This window comes from Diabrotica virgifera, chromosome 8 (genome assembly GCF_917563875.1).
Source record: "Diabrotica virgifera virgifera chromosome 8, PGI_DIABVI_V3a".
In the NCBI taxonomy this organism is placed as follows: Eukaryota; Metazoa; Arthropoda; class Insecta; order Coleoptera; family Chrysomelidae; genus Diabrotica; species Diabrotica virgifera.
Window position 1 is genome coordinate 3,246,157 of NC_065450.1, and position 21,273 is coordinate 3,267,429.

At 35.0% G+C, this 21,273-nt stretch overlaps 3 protein-coding genes across 3 annotated transcripts in view; all 3 read left to right on the forward strand.

Annotated features, from left to right (window-relative positions):
• Positions 1–21,273, forward strand: part of LOC126889719 (uncharacterized) — a 632,478-nt gene that overhangs the window by 316,603 nt on the left and 294,602 nt on the right. The gene's annotated exons all lie outside the window — the stretch shown is intronic.
• On the forward strand, positions 3,083–4,487 carry LOC126889720 (uncharacterized). Its single transcript, XM_050658267.1, has one exon. The coding sequence runs from the start codon at positions 3,083–3,085 to the stop codon at positions 3,860–3,862; it is 780 nt and encodes a 259-aa protein (XP_050514224.1). The 3' UTR covers positions 3,863–4,487.
• On the forward strand, positions 5,487–6,749 carry LOC126889405 (uncharacterized). The gene has a single exon (XM_050657663.1). It carries the CDS (start codon positions 5,487–5,489, stop codon positions 6,747–6,749), a length of 1,263 nt encoding a protein of 420 aa, XP_050513620.1.

Here is a 21,273-nt window from a genome sequence, read left to right on the forward strand (position 1 = left end):
TTTACTGTGCCTTGTATTGTTGTATTCCTCGGTAATTACAGGTAGAGCTTCTAACCATTTGTATGATCCATGTAAACTGAAATACTTGTACAACTTTGCTTTTAACGTTCTAATGACTCTTTCACAAATGGCGGCTTTTTTAATCGTGTAGGTGCTGTAATGATTAATTTCGTGTTTTTTCATTAAATTTTGAAATTTTCTGTTATAAAATTCTGTTCCCTGATCGGATTGGAGGTTCTTCGGAAGTCGTCGAGTATGGGCGAGAATATCCGAAAATGCTTGAGTAATTTCCTCGCCAGTCTTGGTCTTTAGAGGGCGTGTCCACACATATTTTGAAAAACAATCAATTACGACTAGTATTAGTTTAAAATTTTTATTTTGGTGTGCGTAAGGACGCATTTCGGCCAAATCCATTTGCCACAAGTCATCGATTCCTTTGATTATTGTTCGTCGACGAGGATAGATTTTTCGTGCTGGTTTATGCAATTCGTTCACCACCTGTTCCTTTTCTGTAGACATTTTCTTATTAACGACCAGCATCTACATCTACAACATGTGTGCGCAATAGATCAATATTACGTACTATATCCTGTAATGTTTGCTCCACTTGTTTTAACCTCTGTTCCATCTTCATATCGTGCATCGTATGGTTTGCAAGTGTTTCTGCAGCTTCTTTTATGCTTTTATCCGCATCCTTTTTTAGTGTATTCACATCATCTTTGATTATTTTTTTCAATTTTTGCTCGAGAAGTGGAACTGTGGTTTTATGAAGCTCTTCTCTTACTTGATTTAGTTCGATCGCTAAATGTGGAACTGTGGTTTTATGAATTTCTTTTTGTACTTCGTTTAGTCCGACGGCTAAATCCTGTATATCATTAGTTTTTTGTTGCAACAACTTATTTATATTGTTCTCCGTATCCTTTTTTAGTGTATTCATAGCATCTGCGATTATTTTTTGTAGCTTTTGCTCGAGCAGTGGAACTTCTTTTCTTACTTCGTTTAGTCCGATTGTTAAATCTTTTATATTAATGGATTTTTGATCTAATATCGCATCATGGGCTTTAATTATTGGAAAGTATACGCTACGCATCTCATTTATTAGATTATCAACGTATTTTTTCGTTGCAGCATCACTATATTCTGATGGGTCCTTAACATTACAAATTTTCACATTTTCGGCATTAATGTTTCCGGCAGGAGTATGTGGAAATGTAACTCGTACTGCCTTTTGGGTGATACTGTTACGAGAGTGATGACCGAATTTGTCGACACTCATAATGGAAATGATGCCATCATTCTCAGTTACTCTATTATATTGGCTTCTTTTAGTTCATTGATGATAGCCACGATTTCGTTGTCGTGAGATGTGTTGCCGGCGTCTTTCGAAGCCACCAAGAGTTTAAGACGATCAACTAACTCATTGACGTCATCCCAATAAATATACTCTAAGGGTGCAGCGTTGTATGTTAAACGAGAGTCATCCAACCCCGTTCCTTTGACCGTAGATGAAGATGCTGACCGAGCTGTTTTCGTTCTGTGGTCGAGTTCTTTTTGTGATCGAGTTGCATGCTTTTTCATTGTTGCATCAGATGGTTTGAATAGAGGTTTAATAATAGAATGATATTTTTCTCCGCTGGAACCTTTAAGGCGTCCTAAGGTATCCAGATGAATCTCTGTGTTAATCAGCAGTGTTTTATACTTTTGTAAATCCTCATCATTATACTGTTCTGGGTTTGGGTTGGCATAAAATAAAAGGTGATATAGGCCTGGCGTACCACTTAACCTACGTTCTTCAAAATCCCGTTCTCGAATTATTACTATGTCTCCATTGTCTTTGTCAAAGTTTATTCGACGTTTTCCCAATATCCAGCCACTAATACTATCGTAAAATGGACCATAGTTTTTATCGATTTTATCGTCTTTTATCAAATATTCTTTTATGTACTTGTGACTTATTGGAGGATAGTGGTCGATATATTCGTCTGTGGCGTCCATCGGAATCTCGTTAGAACCGGAGATTGGCTCTTGAATGTTTTCATCAGGTGCCTCGGGTGCATCAAGAAATACATCCTCATCCTCCTCCTTTTTCACCTCTTCTTTTTTAACATGTCCAAACTTGTTAGTGATAGTATGATGTAACGTTTTTGATGATTGAGCAATATCCTTGAGAGGCTTCGAGATTGGTTTAAAAAGTTTATTTAGTGACTCATCTTGCTCTGTTCTACCTAACTTCAATGCCAAATATTTTTTGCGAATTGATCTAGCCAATTCGGTAACTTTCTTCTTGCGAAGGGCAATGGCGACCGTATCATCTGGCATTTTGCTGGCGACTAAACAAACACCTTACAATTTTATATATTTATCAAATCCTTTGCGATATCGTCCATTGTTGAGAGCAAAATCTTTCATAATTACCACAGTACCATACCTATCTCTCCAACATTCTGAACACATTTTTTTAAATTCATCAAATGACATGTCTGGCGATACGTGTTCATCAAATATATGTTTCAAATTTATCTCGTCTTGCTTGAACAGCACAATCATGTTACAATTGTCTCTTATTAGCTGCTTAGGTATTTTTGAATATGTTTGGCATAAGTAAGCCGCATCGATATCTTTATGTCTGCACATGGAATAATACTCACGAATCTTGTGTTGGCCATCACATGCGACATCGTCAAATAAAAACACAGAGTTTGGTTGAGCTTTGTTGGGATCAATAATTTCTTCATTGTCTTTAAATGGAAAATACCCTACACCTTTGACTTGCGCTAATGCATCTCGCAATAGTTGGTATTTCGGTTGAAAGAGGGATTTTGAATAAACATAGACATTTTTAAACTTGACGCCATTTGGACTAAATAAAAGTGATAGCATGGCGTTAGTTTTTCCACATCCACTTGGACCACAAATAATGGCTCTGAATGAGTTTGGTAATAATTTTCCATGTTTACTGTTGGTTGCTTTCTGTACAATATCTAGATTATCAATTGGTAACGTCTGCTCTTGTTGAATGACTCTCATCGTGTGTTAAACATAGTAAAAATATGAACAATATATTACCAATGTCACCAAATGCATGACCATCAGTCCAATGTTGGTGTTCAAAGGGGAAGGTCTTTTGAACTCTCTAATTAATAAACTTCCAGTTGAGCTTCATATTCCTGGTTATCAGTATTGTGGACCTGGAACAAAACTAAAAAAACGTCTTGCACGCGGAGATCCGGGAATTAATCCTTTAGACGCAGCTTGTAAACAACACGATATCGCTTATTCGCATCATACATCTCTCGAAGAACGTCACAAGGCCGATAAAGAATTGGAAGATAGGGCTTGGGAGCGATTCAAGTCTAAGGACGCTAGCTTTGGCGAAAAAAGTGCTGCTTTACTTGTAACCGGTGGAATGAAAACGAAAAGAAAGTTGGGAATGGGATGTCCTCGTCGTCGTGGAAGAAAGGGACGTTATTCTTTCAATCGGGATGTGGTACCTAAAATTGCAAAGTCCATGAAGAGAGGAGCATCGTTAAGAGATACTGCTTTGACAGCTGTACGAATAGCAAAATCGGTAATTAAAAAACTTGGTGGACGAAAAACAGTTGATCTTCCACGAGTGTTGCCACTAAAATCTGGAGGTTTCCTACCCCTCATACCCCTATTTGCAGGTCTTTCTGCATTGGGGGCTTTAGCCGGTGGTGCAGCAGGGGTGGCGAAGACTGTGGTTGACGCAAAGAACGCCCAAAAGAAATTGGAAGAGGATATGCGCCATAATAAGGCGATGGAACACATCGGCTCAGGTCTGTACTTGCGTAAGAAACCAAGAGGCGGATTCGGTTTGTATCTGAAAAAAAACTTCCAATAAAGCTACCCAATCGTCCGCTGTACGACTTAGAGATTGCGCATTACGCGAAAACACTTAAAATCCCACATTTTCGAGGTGTTTTCATGAATGACACTCTGCCTAGACACGGTCCTCGAAAACGTGAATGCGCAATAGTTAATCTAGATGCATCATCACACAGCGGAACACATTGGGTAGCATATAGAAAGATAAACAACGACGTAGAGTATTTCGATTCATTTGGTAATTTGAAGCCGACCAAAGAACTTGTTAAATATCTAGGTACACATACAAAAATTTTCTATAATAACCATCAGTATCAAACCTACAATCAAATCATTTGTGGACATTTATGTCTAAAGTTTTTATATAATGGAGCATATTAAAGGCATGGAACTGCTTCTGGACCATATGTTTCACAAAAAACGTTTTGAAGGATTCAGTGAAGAAGAACTAAAATTAATACCGCTAGATTATATTATACGAACTGTAGAACCTATAGAATTGTTATATATATGGCATAAATTGCCTGGGGAATATCGACAAGAATTTAACCTGCAGATACTACTTCCCTGCTTCGTGCATTACAACAGACCTGATTGGAGGACTCATTGTGATGGCCCACCCGGTTCTCAAGCATCTTGTCATTTATGTAAACTTGCTTTAGAACAAATAAAAAAAATGTGAATAAATTTGTTTTTTTTACTGTATATAAACCTATTAATCTCTTGACCTGAATCAGTCATCATGTCGCAGTTGTTGAGAGTAAACAGCACGAATAACATATTCTCGTTTCAACCTCCCACACCGATCGTATTAGATCCGAAAAAAGATTACGAAATAGCTCTTCGATTTTTCCATTCTTACAACAGTATACCAAACATCGAAAATTGCAAGTTTTATTACTACGATGTCAATAACCGAGTGCAACATTTTGATTTCCCCGATGGATGTTATGAAATTATCGATATTGAGGAATACATACAAAAGAAATTGGGGGCTGCCAATACATCTAAACCTGACATGATATTTAGTCTAAAACCTAACCACAATACGTTGCAGTGCGAAATCTTCAGTCAATTTAAAATTTCATTTCAACCAAATGACAGTCTTGGTACAATATTAGGGTTTTCTCCCGTAATACTAAATCCTAGACAGACACATTCTTCAGATCTACCTGTTAGGATTATTAAAGTATCTAGCATACGCTTTGAATGCAACATTAGTACCGGAGCCTTTGACGGTAACAGACCTGCTCACACGCTCTACGAATTTGTCATACAATCAAATCCTGGGTACGCAATTGACGAAACCCCTCACAATTTGTTGTATTTACCTGTTGTGCCACAGCGTGAAATTACCAATATCACTGTGTTGGCTGTCGATCAAGAAGGACGACCTGTGAACTTTAGAGGAGAAGAGAGCACATTGGTGCTGGAACTTAGATCAAAAAGCAGATGGGATTAGTAATAGAACAATCTACCCAGAGAACGCCATTAGTTGTGCAACCATCTCAGCAGCAATATCTTAAACAATCTACCTACAGAACACCATTAGTTGTGCAACCATCTAAGCAGCAACATCTTACGTCCGCAAACAAATTGTTTTTACAAACGTTGGGTTTTAAACTGAAAAAATGACTACAATGTATGGAAAGAGAGCGCGTTCAAACAACATCACAATGCCTCCAATATTTGATATTTATCGTAAGCCAATATTTGATGAATCGATTCGAAAGGCTGAATACCGAACTTATGCACCATTCATCAAATCATTCAACTGCAATGATATTGTCGAATTTAGCATTAATCAAGTTGACTCGTTTTTTGCAATGAGCGAAACCTTGTTATGCATTAAAGGATCACTCGAAATAACTGGAAATGGTGGCGTCAAACTAGCAAATAATGTGGGTGCCTTCCTTTTCGATTCGTGTACGTACAGCGAAAGCGCAAGGGAGATGGAAACAGTGCGGGATCCTGGCATCGTAAGTGCTGTACGTGCCATGACATGTTATACGCAAGAAGATTCTAATTATATGGTTATGGCTGGATGGAATTACCCTAAGGATCCAATTCTAAACGCTGCAGATCATTCATTCAGCATACAGATGCCTCTTAAGCATGTTTTCAACATTTTTAATGATTATCCATTGATTACGTGTGGTCGTCAAACAATAAGACTAGTTCGAGCTCGAAATGATAACGATTGCATAGTTATTACAGAAAAACAAAACGCTGACAAAACTACAACTGTTACAACCGCTAAGATTAACATTACCAATATTGAGCTTAGAGTGAAGCACATATTCCCCAATGATGATATTAAATTGGAACTCATGAAATCTATTCAACAAGATCAACCTATAGTTATTCCGTTTAGAAAGTGGGAATTACATGAATTACCTGCTATTACGAGAGGTGCCAGGCGTGAAGTTTGGGCTGTTAAAACTAGCACATCAGTTGAAAGACCTCGTTATGTTATTGTTTTCTTTCAAACCAACAAACGCGACAAGATTACAGCTGATCCTACTTTATTTGACAATGTCAACATCCAAAGTATTAGATTATCGTTAAATGGAGAATACTGGCCAAACGAGAGAATGCAATTGGATTTTAGCAAAACCGATTACAATGAAGCCTATTTTAACTATACCGAATTTTATCCTAGCTACATACATTCCCAACAAAAACGACCTCTACTCGATTTCTCAGCTTTTAAGAATCGTGCATTGTTCGTTATCGATTGTTCGAAACAAGAAGAAAGCATGAAAGCATCCACCGTTGACGTAAAACTCGATATTGAAGCGAATAACGGTTTTCCCGACAATACCAAGGCCTATTGTATTATTATTCACGACTGTGTAATGGAGTACTTCCCTCTCACCGAAATTGTAAAAAGTCTAAATTAGATGCATGAAGTGTCAGTAGTACACGAGCAATCATCATGAGAATAGCATTCGTAGATATTCAGGGATTCGTTGTGGATGGGTGGTTTGTTCCTAAAGAACTTTCCATTGAAATAGGTTATAAACGAAGTCATTACATCTTTTTGCCTCCGAAACCATTCAATGCGCTAAGTAATGTGGATAAGAAGACCGCATCATACGTGGAGAAGAATCTGCTAGGCATCCGGTACTCTGATGGAGAAGTTGAACTATCTGAAATAAATAAGATACTGCAAACCGAGTTGTTATATACAGCTGACTGTATCTACGTTCGAGGGAAACAAAAAGCAGAATATTTGGATAAGAAACGCCACGTTTTTGGAATTTTTCCTCATATTATTGATGTTTGCAAGTTCGATGGTACGCCTCGTGCTGCTGGAAATCTTGGTTTTACTGCAAACCCCCCATGTCATGCCGCTGGATTATTTTCATGTGCAGAAACAAATGTGAATCGCCTGCGTGACTGGTTTGTCAATAAAATAATGCCAATGTAATTTTTCTGTGTACAAAATAAATATTTTTTAAAGTTATGGGTTTTTTATTTAAACGCCTTATTTATTGATCAAGTCTTATATTACATGATGATTCAACCATGACAATAAGGCCTACGCGACATTTCACGAGCCCACGTGACGTTTTGACGTGACGTTTTTACGTGCTTTGACGTGACGTTTTACGTGACGTGCTTTGACGTGACGTTTTACGTGACGTGCTTTGACGTGACGTTTTCACGTGCTTTGACGTGACGTTTTACGTGACGTGCTTTGACGTGACGTTTTCACGTGACATTTCACAAGCCTACGTGACGTTTTGATGTGACGTTTTTACGTGACGCGTTGACGTGCTGTGTTCCTTTTTAGTTCTTTTAATAAAAAATTGCATTATGTTTTTTTATTTTATTTAAATTCCAAAATTACCAGCCGCGCGCTTCGTATCTACGAGATCCGCGAAAAACTTAAGGTACCGACCGCGCATCTGCTTCGCGTTCCGCGAAAAATTAAGGTACCGATCGCACATCTGGTATCGCGCACCGCTGTGTTCCTTTTAAGTTCTTTTAATAAAAAAAATTGCATTATGTTGTTGTTTTATTTAAATTCCAAAATTACCGCGCGCTTCGTATCTACGAGATCCGCGAAAAAGGTACCGACCGCGCATCTGCTTCGCGTTCCGCGAAAAATTAAGGTACCGATCGCACATCTGGTATCGCGCACCGATCGATCAGCGCTAGAACGCCGTCACATCGGAACGCGCCCCATCGGACGTCGTCACATCGGAAAGCGCCCTTTTGACACTATGCCGCCATGTTTTTTTGTATTCGTTATCTCCCGCCCATTCCAACGAGCCGTCGTACGTTTAAATCGGACCAATAGCAGCAGAGATACCATGTTTCTCTCTCTAACACACATACTTTCCTATATCAGCTGTGACATCACATACCTCTCTCTCTAACACACAGAATTCCCTATATCTGTAGTGACACCCGTTTAGATCATCTACTCAGAGTTCAGAGATATGTAAAGAAAATAGATCAGGCTAGTCAGTACAGTTTTTTTGCTATTCGAATCAGTTAGTTCACTCTAGTTTTTATGCGGTTCTTGCGCTAGCAGAAACTCCTGGCTGCTGCGCAGTAGACTAGGAGGAAAATGTGCGCTGTTGCAAGATTTAAAATATTCCGATAAAGAATACATTCCAAAATTATAATAAAATAATTATTATTATCGATTTTTTTTCAGAAAGCTGAATCCGTAAATTCAAATTGATCTGATTATGCTCAAGACCTTTGTTTTCCAATATTTGTATAGATAATTCTTTATTTTTTTCTTGGTTACCCATATCTGATTCTGTAATGGAGCCATGGGATGAACATTCTTCATTTGTTTTTTTTTTATCTTTTAGTGACCAAATTCACAATTGATCGTCGAGATTTCAAATTCTCCTGGCTGGGAAGAGATACATGTTGAATTTCGGATTGAACAAAAGATTCAAAACTTGTTATAGCTTTCTTTTTTCTGGATATATTATTTTTATGGCGTTTCCTAAAAGTTCTACCACGCCAATTAAAATTTTCAGAGTGTACTCTTCTCGCAGCTGTACTTGCTTGTAGATACAGAAAATTCATTGTTCAGACTGTCGAGATTTCAAGTTCTCCTGGCTGGGAAGAGACACAGACATGTTGAATTTCGGATTGAACAAAAGATTTAACACTTGTTATAGCTTTATTTTTTTTATGACGTGTCCTAAAAGATGCAACTTTTTCATGTCTCAGTAACGCATGCAACGGTGATATATTACTACTTGTGCCAGGCATTGGTGTTGGAGGCGACACCAGAGTAGTACTACTCCCAGGAGCATTTATAATCGTCTCATCAATCACCAGGTTACCTTCACAAGAGATAACAATTAACTGCTGATATTTATTAGACCAACTGTAGCGTCGCCCCCATTAGGTAATTTTTATTCCGATTCGTTTTTTGCACAAACTTACTAAAACAGAGGTAAAAAGGTCAAAAATCCACAAGGTGTCGCGATCGAAGAATTCTCTAAACAATTTTTTTTTAATTCACAAAATCAGTTCTTCCAGTTCGTACAATTTTTTTTAGATTCTTTGGGTCATTATAAATAAAAAAGGTCTCTTGTGATTTTTCTCTGAAATTGATCGTTGTCGAGTTATACGCGACTTAAAATTGGAAAATGAAGCAATAAAATTTTTATTTGAAGCCATCTTCCAACAAAAAATCATATTACCATTGTACGTCGCTTCTCTCCTGTATTTAAGCAGTCGTAACCCAACCATTAGATCAACTTTATGGGAATTTTTCAAACGGACCAAACGGAAAATTTAAACCTCCTCTTCAAACAGTGTTGCGTGAATGCGAAATGTTAGGGCCGTAGTTGTATTTTCCTACTGTCTCTCCTTTCATGTTACTTACCTTTAACCGTTGCCTGTATTGTCTGTTTAAAAAAAAAGTCGCTATGACGGGCACCTTAGCGTGAAGCGTGTGTCCATGTTATTCCTTGCTGTACAATCTTCAATAGTGTTTCCAATGGGAATGTTAGGAAATCCAGTGAATGTGCGTAATGGAAACTGACCGGCATAATCTATATATTATTTTACTGTATATATGTGTATATATTATTATAAAATGTAATTTTTTACGTATTAATAAATTGTCTGTCTAAATATGACTTGAACCTAAGCAAAAAAAAATCTTTTAATATCGTCTTCGTCTTTACATTGTATTTGTGAATTTCCCAAATTAATTCTTAAATTCAAAAGACCTTTGTTTTCCAATTGTAGAGATAATTCTTTAATTTGATGGGATGGACATTTTTCATTTGATCGTCGAGATTTCGAATTCTCCTGGCTGGGAAGAGATACATGTTGAATTTCGGATTGAACAAAAGATTCAAAACTTGTTATAGCTTTCTTTTTTCTGGATATATTATTTTTATGGCGTTTCCTAAAAGTTCTACCACGCCAATTAAAATCTTCAGAGTGTACTCTTCTCGCAGCTGTACTTGCTTGTACAGAAAATTCATTGTTCAGACTGTCGAGATTTCAAATTCTCCTGGCTGGGAAGAGACACAGAATATAAATAAACTGTTGCCACTTGCGTCTCAGTTTTCTTTTTTCTGTTATCATTTCTCTGATTTTTATTTTATTTAATTTATAATAAAATATAAGTTGTTAAAAGTTAAAAAGTTTGTCAGTTATATTTAAAATATACTTACATGGTCCAGCATTGTAGATAATGGTCCCATCCGTGGAATTGTCGGAAATACTCTTATTAGCATTTATAATAGTTTCGTCTATTACCATGTCACCTTCACAAGAGATAACAATTAACTGCTGATATTTATTAGACCAACTGTAGCGTCGCCCCCATTAGGTAATTTTTATTCCAATTCGTTTTTTGCACAAACTTACTAAAAAAGAGGTAAAAAGGTCAAAAATCCACAGGGTGCCGCGGTCGAAAAATTCTCTAAACAATTTTTTTTAATTCAAAAAATCAGGTTCTTTAATTCGTACAATTTTTTTAGATTCTTTGGGTCATTATAAATAAAAAAGGTCAAAATATAAAGAAACTGTTGCCACTTGCGTCTCAGTTTTCTTTTTTCTGTTATCATTTCTCTGATTTTTATTTTATTTAATTTACAATAAAATACAAGTTGTTAAAAGTTAAAAAGTTTGTCAGTTATATTTAAAATATACTTACATGGTTCCGGATTATAGATGACTGTGCCGGTGCTCGTATCCATTGAATTGAATGATGTAGCACTACTGGTGCCAGGAGGATTTATTATTGTTTCATCAATCACCAGGTTACCTTCACAAGAGATAACAATTAACTGCTGATATTTATTAGACCAACTGTAGCGTCGCCCCCATTAGGTAATTTTTATTCCGATTCGTTTTTTGCACAAACTTACTAAAAAAGAGGTAAAAAGGTCAAAAATTCACAGGGTGCCGCGATCGAAAAATTCTCTAAACAATTTTTTTTTAATTCAAAAAATCAGTTCTTCCAGTTCGTACAAATTTTTTTAGATTCTTTGGGTCATTATAAATAAAAAAGGTCTCTTGTGATTTTTCTCTGAAATTGATCGTTGTCGAGTTATACGCGACTTAACATTGGAAAAATGAAAAAATGGCCATTTTCCAGTGTCTGTATAATCAAGAAGCAATAAAATTTTTATTTGAAGCCATCTTCCAACAAAAAATCATATTACCATTGTACGTCGCTTCTCTCCTATATTTAAGCAGTCGTAACCCAACCATTAGATCAACTTTATGGGAATTTTTCAAACGGACCAAACGGAAAATTTAAACCTCCTCTTCAAACAGTGTTGCGTGAATGCGAAATGTTAGGGCCGTAGTTGTATTTTCCTACTGTCTCTCCTTTCATGTTACTTACCTTTAACCGTTGCCTGTATTGTCTGTTTAAAAAAAAAGTCGCTATGACGGGCACCTTAGCGTGAAGCGTGTGTCCATGTTATTCCTTGCTGTACAATCTTCAATAGTGTTTCCAATGGGAAGGTTAGGAAATCGAGTGAATGTGCGTAATGGAAACTGACCGGCATAATCTATGTAATATTTTACTGTATATATGTGTATATATTATTATAAAATGTAATTTTTTTTGTATTAATACCCATATCAAACTACTTTCAGAACGTCCAAACCAGACACGCACTCCTCCTGAGGCTTGTCTGGAAGCTACAGGCATATACCTCTTCAAACTTTTGAAAACCTCAAAATAATTTGCATCATCATACGAAGTTTCTATTATATCTGGGGACGAATTTTCATCTTCACTATTTGTGTTTGCATCTTTTATATCAGAATCATCATACGAACTATCTATTATATCTGGGGACGAATTTTCATCTGCACTATTTGTGTTAGCATCTTCCAAATCATTAGAAGCCCGAACACTTAAATTTGACAATTTCTTCTTCAATGATTCTTCAGGTGGTATATACATACTAGAGCTTCCATTATATTGTGGACTATTAGTATTTCTTGATTTTTCAACTGTGATACCTGTTTTTGTAACTGTTTCACACCTTCTTGTTTTTAATATATTTCTTAATGCCGGTTGAATTTTTTTTGTCAAATATGAAACATATTTTTCAAAATCGTCTTCATCTTTCGATTGCATTTGTGAATTTCTCAAATTAATCCGTAAATTCAAATTGATCTGATTATGCTCAAGACCTTTGTTTTCCAATATTTGTATAGATAATTCTTTATTTTTTTCTTGGTTACCCATATCTGATTCTGTAATGGAGCCATGGGATGAACATTCTTCATTTGTTTTTTTTTATCTTTTAGTGACCAAATTCACAATTGATCCTCGAGATTTCAAATTCTCCTGGCTGGGAAGAGATACATGTTGAATTTCGGATTGAGCAAAAGATTTAAAACTTGTTACAGCTTTATTTTTTCTCATATTTTTATGTGTCTTCCTCAAAGCTGTAACTTTTTCACGTCTCAGTGTTACCAAACTGGTTGAATTTTCACCATAACCAGAATTTGAATTTGAGGTATAATCAGTAGTTTCATCATTTCTCTGTAATGAGTCTTCTTGAATTTCTACTTTTTTTTATTTTTTTTGGATAGCTTTGGCATTTTTTACACGAATCGTTTACTTTGCTCGTAAATATATATAAATAAAATAAATAAATAAAATATACAAATGCACAATAAGAAAAATCACAAACTACACAGAAAATACTACACAACAACTATAGAACTAGAACTAGACTACCACTCAGGCACTCAGAGTTCAGAGATATGTAAAGAAAATAGATCAGGCTAGTCAGTACAGTTTTTTTGCTATTGGAATCAGTTAGTTCACTCTAGTTTTTATGCGGTTCCTGCGCTAGCAGAAACTCCTGGCTGCTGCGCAGTAGACTAGGAGGAAAATGTGCGCTGTTGCAAGATTTAAAATATTCCGATAAAGAATACATTCCAAAATTATAATAAAATAATTATTATTATCGATTTTTTTTCAGAAAGCTGAATCCGTAAATTCAAATTGATCTGATTATGCTCAAGACCTTTGTTTTCCAATATTTGTATAGATAATTCTTTATTTTTTTCTTGGTTACCCATATCTGATTCTGTAATGGAGCCATGGGATGAACATTCTTCATTTGTTTTTTTTTATCTTTTAGTGACCAAATTCACAATTGATCGTCGAGATTTCAAATTCTCCTGGCTGGGAAGAGATACATGTTGAATTTCGGATTGAGCAAAAGATTTAAAACTTGTTACAGCTTTATTTTTTCTCATATTTTTATGTGTCTTCCTCAAAGCTGTAACTTTTTCATGTCTCAGTGTTAAAAAACTGGTTCTTCTAGGACGAAAATTAAAATCTTCGGAGTGTACTCTTCTCCGAGGTAAACTTGAGCTTGTAGGTACAATTTGATCACAAGATTTGTTTAGCAAAGAATTATCCTTTATTGGAGGTATGGTGCTAATTTGAATTTGGGCATTAGATGAACTACTTTCAACAGAAACAAAATTTGAATTTGCGCTATAATAAGTAGTTTCACCAAAAGCAGAATTTGAATTTGAGGTATAGTCAGTAGTTCTGCCATTTCTCCCTAACGAGTCTTGTTGAATTTCTACTTTTTTTTGGATAGCTTTGGCATTTTTTAAATATTTTACAGGAATCTATACACTTATTGAATTTATGTACGTTCTTACTATTCAATTTTAATTATTAAAATATACAAATGCACAATAACACAAAAATCACAAACTACAAAGAAAATATACTACACAACAACTATAGAACTACACTACCACTACTATTTTCATGGGATGAACATTTTTCATTTGATCGTCGAGATTTCGAATTCTCCTGGCTGGGAAGAGATACATGTTGAATTTCGGATTGAACAAAAGATTCAAAACTTGTTATAGCTTTCTTTTTTCTGGACATATTATTTTTATGGCGTTTCCTAAAAGTTCTACCACGCCAATTCAAATTTTCAGAGTGTACTCTTCTCGCAGCTGTACTTGCTTGTAGATACAGAAAATTCATTGTTCAGACTGTCGAGATTTCAAGTTCTCCTGGCTGGGAAGAGACACAGACATGTTGAATTTCGGATTGAACAAAAGATTTAACACTTGTTATAGCTTTATTTTTTTTATGACGTGTCCTAAAAGATGCAACTTTTTCATGTCTCAGTAACGCATGCAACGGTGATATATTACTACTTGTGCCAGGCATTGGTGTTGGAGGCGACACCAGAGTAGTACTACTCCCAGGAGCATTTATAATTGTCTCATCAATCACCAGGTTACCTTCCCAAGAGATAACAATTAACTGCTGATATTTATTAGACCAACTGTAGCGTCGCCCCCATTAGGTAATTTTTATTCCGATTCGTTTTTTGCACAAACTTACTAAAAAAGAGGTAAAAAGGTCAAAAATCCACAGGGTGCCGCGATCGAAAAATTCTCTAAACAATTTTTTTTTAATTCAAAAAATCAGTTCTTCCAGTTCGTACAAATTTTTTTAGATTCTTTGAGTCATTATAAATAAAAAAGGTCTCTCGTGATTTTTCTCTGAAATTGATCGTTGTCGAGTTATACGCGACTTAACATTGGAAAAATGAAAAAATGGCCATTTTCCAGTGTCTGTATAATCAAGAAGCAATAAAATTTTTATTTGAAGCCATCTTCCAACAAAAAATCATATTACCATTGTACGTCGCTTCTCTCCTATATTTAAGCAGTCGTAACCCAACCATTAGATCAACTTTATGGGAATTTTTCAAACGGACCAAACGGAAAATTTAAACCTCCTCTTCAAACAGTGTTGCGTGAATGCGAAATGTTAGGGCCGTAGTTGTATTTTCCTACTGTCTCTCCTTTCATGTTACTTACCTTTAACCGTTGCCTGTATTGTCTGTTTAAAAAAAAGTCGCTATGACGGGCACCTTAGCGTGAAGCGTGTGTCCATGTTATTCCTTGCTGTACAATCTTCAATAGTGTTTCCAATGGGAAGGTTAGGAAATCGAGTGAATGTGCGTAATGGAAACTGACCGGCATAATCTATGTAATATTTTACTGTATATATGTGTATATATTATTATAAAATGTAATTTTTTTTTGTATTAATACCCATATCAAACTACTTTCAGAACGTCCAAACCAGACACGCACTCCTCCTGAGGCTTGTCTGGAAGCTACAGGCATATACCTCTTCAAACTTTTGAAAACCTCAAAATAATTTGCATCATCATACGAAGTTTCTATTATATCTGGGGACGAATTTTCATCTTCACTATTTGTGTTTGCATCTTTCATATCAGGATCATCATACGAACTATCTATTATATCTGGGGACGAATTTTCATCTGCACTATTTGTGTTAGCATCTTCCAAATCATTAGAAGCCCGAACACTTAAATTTGACAATTTCTTCTTCAATGATTCTTCAGGTGGTATATACATACTAGAGCTTCCATTATATTGTGGACTATTAGTATTTCTTGATTTTTCAACTGTGATACCTGTTTTTGTAACTGTTTCACACCTTCTTGTTTTTAATATATTTCTAAATGCCGGTTGAATTTTTTTTGTCAAATATGAAACATATTTTTCAAAATCGTCTTCATCTTTCGATTGCATTTGTGAATTTCTCAAATTAATCCGTAAATTCAAATTGATCTGATTATGCTCAAGACCTTTGTTTTCCAATATTTGTATAGATAATTCTTTATTTTTTTCTTGGTTACCCATATCTGATTCTGTAATGGAGCCATGGGATGAACATTCTTCATTTGTTTTTTTTATCTTTTAGTGACCAAATTCACAATTCATATTTTTATGTGTCTTCCTCAAAGCTGTAACTTTTTCACGTCTCAGTGTTACCAAACTGGTTGAATTTTCACCATAACCAGAATTTGAATTTGAGGTATAATCAGTAGTTTCATCATTTCTCTGTAATGAGTCTTCTTGAATTTCTACTTTTTTTTTATTTTTTTTGGATAGCTTTGGCATTTTTTACACGAATCGTTTACTTTGCTCGTAAATATATATAAATAAAATAAATAAATAAAATATACAAATGCACAATAAGAAAAATCACAAACTACACAGAAAATACTACACAACAACTATAGAACTAGAACTAGACTACCACTCAGGCACTCAGAGTTCAGAGATATGTAAAGAAAATAGATCAGGCTAGTCAGTACAGTTTTTTTGCTATTCGAATCAGTTAGTTCACTCTAGTTTTTATGCGGTTCTTGCGCTAGCAGAAACTCCTGGCTGCTGCGCAGTAGACTAGGAGGAAAATGTGCGCTGTTGCAAGATTTAAAATATTCCGATAAAGAATACATTCCAAAATTATAATAAAATAATTATTATTATCGATTTTTTTTCAGAAAGCTGAATCCGTAAATTCAAATTGATCTGATTATGCTCAAGACCTTTGTTTTCCAATATTTGTATAGATAATTCTTTATTTTTTTCTTGGTTACCCATATCTGATTCTGTAATGGAGCCATGGGATGAACATTCTTCATTTGTTTTTTTTTTATCTTTTAGTGACCAAATTCACAATTGATCGTCGAGATTTCAAATTCTCCTGGCTGGGAAGAGATACATGTTGAATTTCGGATTGAACAAAAGATTCAAAACTTGTTATAGCTTTCTTTTTTCTGGATATATTATTTTTATGGCGTTTCCTAAAAGTTCTACCACGCCAATTAAAATTTTCAGAGTGTACTCTTCTCGCAGCTGTACTTGCTTGTAGATACAGAAAATTCATTGTTCAGACTGTCGAGATTTCAAGTTCTCCTGGCTGGGAAGAGACACAGACATGTTGAATTTCGGATTGAACAAAAGATTTAACACTTGTTATAGCTTTATTTTTTTTATGACGTGTCCTAAAAGATGCAACTTTTTCATGTCTCAGTAACGCATGCAACGGTGATATATTACTACTTGTGCCAGGCATTGGTGTTGGAGGCGACACCAGAGTAGTACTACTCCCAGGAGCATTTATAATTGTCTCATCAATCACCAGGTTACCTTCACAAGAGATAACAATTAACTGCTGATATTTATTAGACCAACTGTAGCGTCGCCCCCATTAGGTAATATTTATTCCGATTCGTTTTTTGCACAAACTTACTAAAAAAGAGGTAAAAAGGTCAAAAATCCACAGGGTGCCGCGATCGAAAAATTCTCTCAACAATTTTTTTTTAATTCAAAAAATCAGTTCTTCCAGTTCGTACAAATTTTTTTAGATTCTTCGGGTCATTATAAATAAAAAAGGTCTCTTGTGATTTTTCTCTGAAATTGATCGTTGTCCAGTTATACGCGACTTAACATTGGAAAAATGAAAAAATGGCCATTTTCCAGTGTCTGTATAATCAAGAAGCAATAAAATTTTTATTTGAAGCCATCTTCCAACAAAAAATCATATTACCATTGTACGTCGCTTCTCTCCTATATTTAAGCAGTCGTAACCCAACCATTAGATCAACTTTATGGGAATTTTTCAAACGGACCAAACGGAAAATTTAAACCTCCTCTTCAAACAGTGTTGCGTGAATGCGAAATGTTAGGGCCGTAGTTGTATTTTCCTACTGTCTCTCCTTTCATGTTACTTACCTTTAACCGTTGCCTGTATTGTCTGTTTAAAAAAAAAGTCGCTATGACGGGCACTTTAGCGTGAAGCGTGTGTCCATGTTATTCCTTGCTGTACAATCTTCAATAGTGTTTCCAATGGGAAGGTTAGGAAATCGAGTGAATGTGCGTAATCGAAACTGACCGGCATAATCTATGTAATATTTTACTGTATATATGTGTATATATTATTATAAAATGTAATTTTTTTTTGTATTAATACCCATATCAAACTACTTTCAGAACGTCCAAACCAGACACGCACTCCTCCTGAGGCTTGTCTGGAAGCTACAGGCATATACCTCTTCAAACTTTTGAAAACCTCAAAATAATTTGCATCATCATACGAAGTTTTTATTATATCTGGGGACGAATTTTCATCTTCACTATTTGTGTTTGCATCTTTCATATCAGGATCATCATACGAACTATCTATTATATCTGGGGACGAATTTTCATCTGCACTATTTGTGTTAGCATCTTCCAAATCATTAGAAGCCCGAACACTTAAATTTGACAATTTCTTCTTCAATGATTCTTCAGGTGGTATATACATACTAGAGCTTCCATTATATTGTGGACTATTAGTATTTCTTGATTTTTCAACTGTGATACCTGTTTTTGTAACTGTTTCACACCTTCTTGTTTTTAATATATTTCTTAATGCCGGTTGAATTTTTTTTGTCAAATATGAAACATATTTTTCAAAATCGTCTTCATCTTTCGATTGCATTTGTGAATTTCTCAAAGTAATCCGTAAATTCAAATTGATCTGATTATGCTCAAGACCTTTGTTTTCCAATATTTGTATAGATAATTCTTTATTTTTTTCTTGGTTACCCATATCTGATTCTGTAATGGAGCCATGGGATGAACATTCTTCATTTGTTTTTTTTTTATCTTTTAGTGACCAAATTCACAATTGATCCTCGAGATTTCAAATTCTCCTGGCTGGGAAGAGATACATGTTGAATTTCGGATTGAGCAAAAGATTTAAAACTTGTTACAGCTTTATTTTTTCTCATATTTTTATGTGTCTTCCTCAAAGCTGTAACTTTTTCACGTCTCAGTGTTACCAAACTGGTTGAATTTTCACCATAACCAGAATTTGAATTTGAGGTATAATCAGTAGTTTCATCATTTCTCTGTAATGAGTCTTCTTGAATTTCTACTTTTTTTTAATTTTTTTTGGATAGCTTTGGCATTTTTTACACGAATCGTTTACTTTGCTCGTAAATATATATAAATAAAATAAATAAATAAAATATACAAATGCACAATAAGAAAAATCACAAACTACACAGAAAATACTACACAACAACAACTATAGAACTAGAACTAGACTACCACTCAGGCACTCAGAGTTCAGAGATATGTAAAGAAAATAGATCAGGCTAGTCAGTACAGTTTTTTTGCTATTCGAATCAGTTAGTTCACTATAGTTTTTATGCGGTTCCTGCGCTAGCAGAAACTCCTGGCTGCTGCGCAGTAGACTAGGAGGAAAATGTGCGCTGTTGCAAGATTTAAAATATTCCGATAAAGAATACATTCCAAAATTATAATAAAATAATTATTATTATCGATTTTTTTTCAGAAAGCTGAATCCGTAAATTCAAATTGATCTGATTATGCTCAAGACCTTTGTTTTCCAATATTTGTATAGATAATTCTTTATTTTTTTCTTGGTTACCCATATCTGATTCTGTAATGGAGCCATGGGATGAACATTCTTCATCTGTTTTTTTTTTATCTTTTAGTGACCAAATTCACAATTGATCGTCGAGATTTCAAATTCTCCTGGCTGGGAAGAGATACATGTTGAATTTCGGATTGAGCAAAAGATTTAAAACTTGTTACAGCTTTATTTTTTCTCATATTTTTATGTGTCTTCCTCAAAGCTGTAACTTTTTCATGTCTCAGTGTTAAAAAACTGGTTCTTCTAGGACGAAAATTAAAATCTTCGGAGTGTACTCTTCTCCGAGGTAAACTTGAGCTTGTAGGTACAATTTGATCACAAGATTTGTTTAGCAAAGAATTATCCTTTATTGGAGGTATGGTGCTAATTTGAATTTGGGCATTAGATGAACTACTTTCAACAGAAACAAAATTTGAATTTGCGCTATAATAAGTAGTTTCACCAAAAGCAGAATTTGAATTTGAGGTATAGTCAGTAGTTCTGCCATTTCTCCCTAACGAGTCTTGTTGAATTTCTACTTTTTTTTTGGATAGCTTTGGCATTTTTTAAATATTTTACAGGAATCTATACACTTATTGAATTTATGTACGTTCTTACTATTCACATTAATTATTAAAATATACAAATGCACAATAACACAAAAATCACAAACTACAAAGAAAATATACTACACAACAACTATAGAACTACACTACCACTACTATTTTCATGGGATGAACATTTTTCATTTGATCGTCGAGATTTCGAATTCTCCTGGCTGGGAAGAGATACATGTTGAATTTCGGATTGAACAAAAGATTCAAAACTTGTTATAGCTTTCTTTTTTCTGGATATATTATTTTTATGGCGTTTCCTAAAAGTTCTACCACGCCAATTAAAATTTTCAGAGTGTAGTCTTCTCGCAGCTGTACTTGCTTGTAGATACAGAAAATTCATTGTTCAGACTGTCGAGATTTCAAGTTCTCCTGGCTGGGAAGAGACACAGACATGTTGAATTTCGGATTGAACAAAAGATTTAACACTTGTTATAGCTTTATTTTTTTTATGACGTGTCCTAAAAGATGCAACTTTTTCATGTCTCAGTAACGCATGCAACGGTGATATATTACTACTTGTGCCAGGCATTGGTGTTGGAGGCGACACCAGAGTAGTACTACTCCCAGGAGCATTTATAATTGTCTCATCAATCACCAGGTTACCTTCACAAGAGATAACAATTAACTGCTGATATTTATTAGACCAACTGTAGCGTCGCCCCCATTAGGTAATTTTTATTCCGATTCGTTTTTTGCACAAACTTACTAAAAAAGAGGTAAAAAGGTCAAAAATCCACAGGGTGCCGCGATCGAAAAATTCTCTAAACAATTTTTTTTTAATTCAAAAAATCAGTTCTTCCAGTTCGTACAAATTTTTTTAGATTCTTTGGGTCCATTATAAATAAAAAAGGTCTCTTGTGATTTTTCTCTGAAATTGATCGTTGTCGAGTTATACGCGACTTAACATTGGAAAAATGAAAAAATGGCCATTTTCCAGTGTCTGTATAATCAAGAAGCAATAAAATTTTTATTTGAAGCCATCTTCCAACAAAAAATCATATTACCATTGTACGTCGCTTCTCTCCTATATTTAAGCAGTCG

What these genes read in the sequence shown, in the direction of transcription:
- LOC126889720 (XM_050658267.1), top strand. Translation starts at nt 3,083, where the DNA reads ATGACCATCAGTCCAATGTTGGTGTTCAAAGGGGAAGGTCTTTTGAAC.
- LOC126889405 (XM_050657663.1), top strand. Translation starts at nt 5,487, where the DNA reads ATGTATGGAAAGAGAGCGCGTTCAAACAACATCACAATGCCTCCAATA.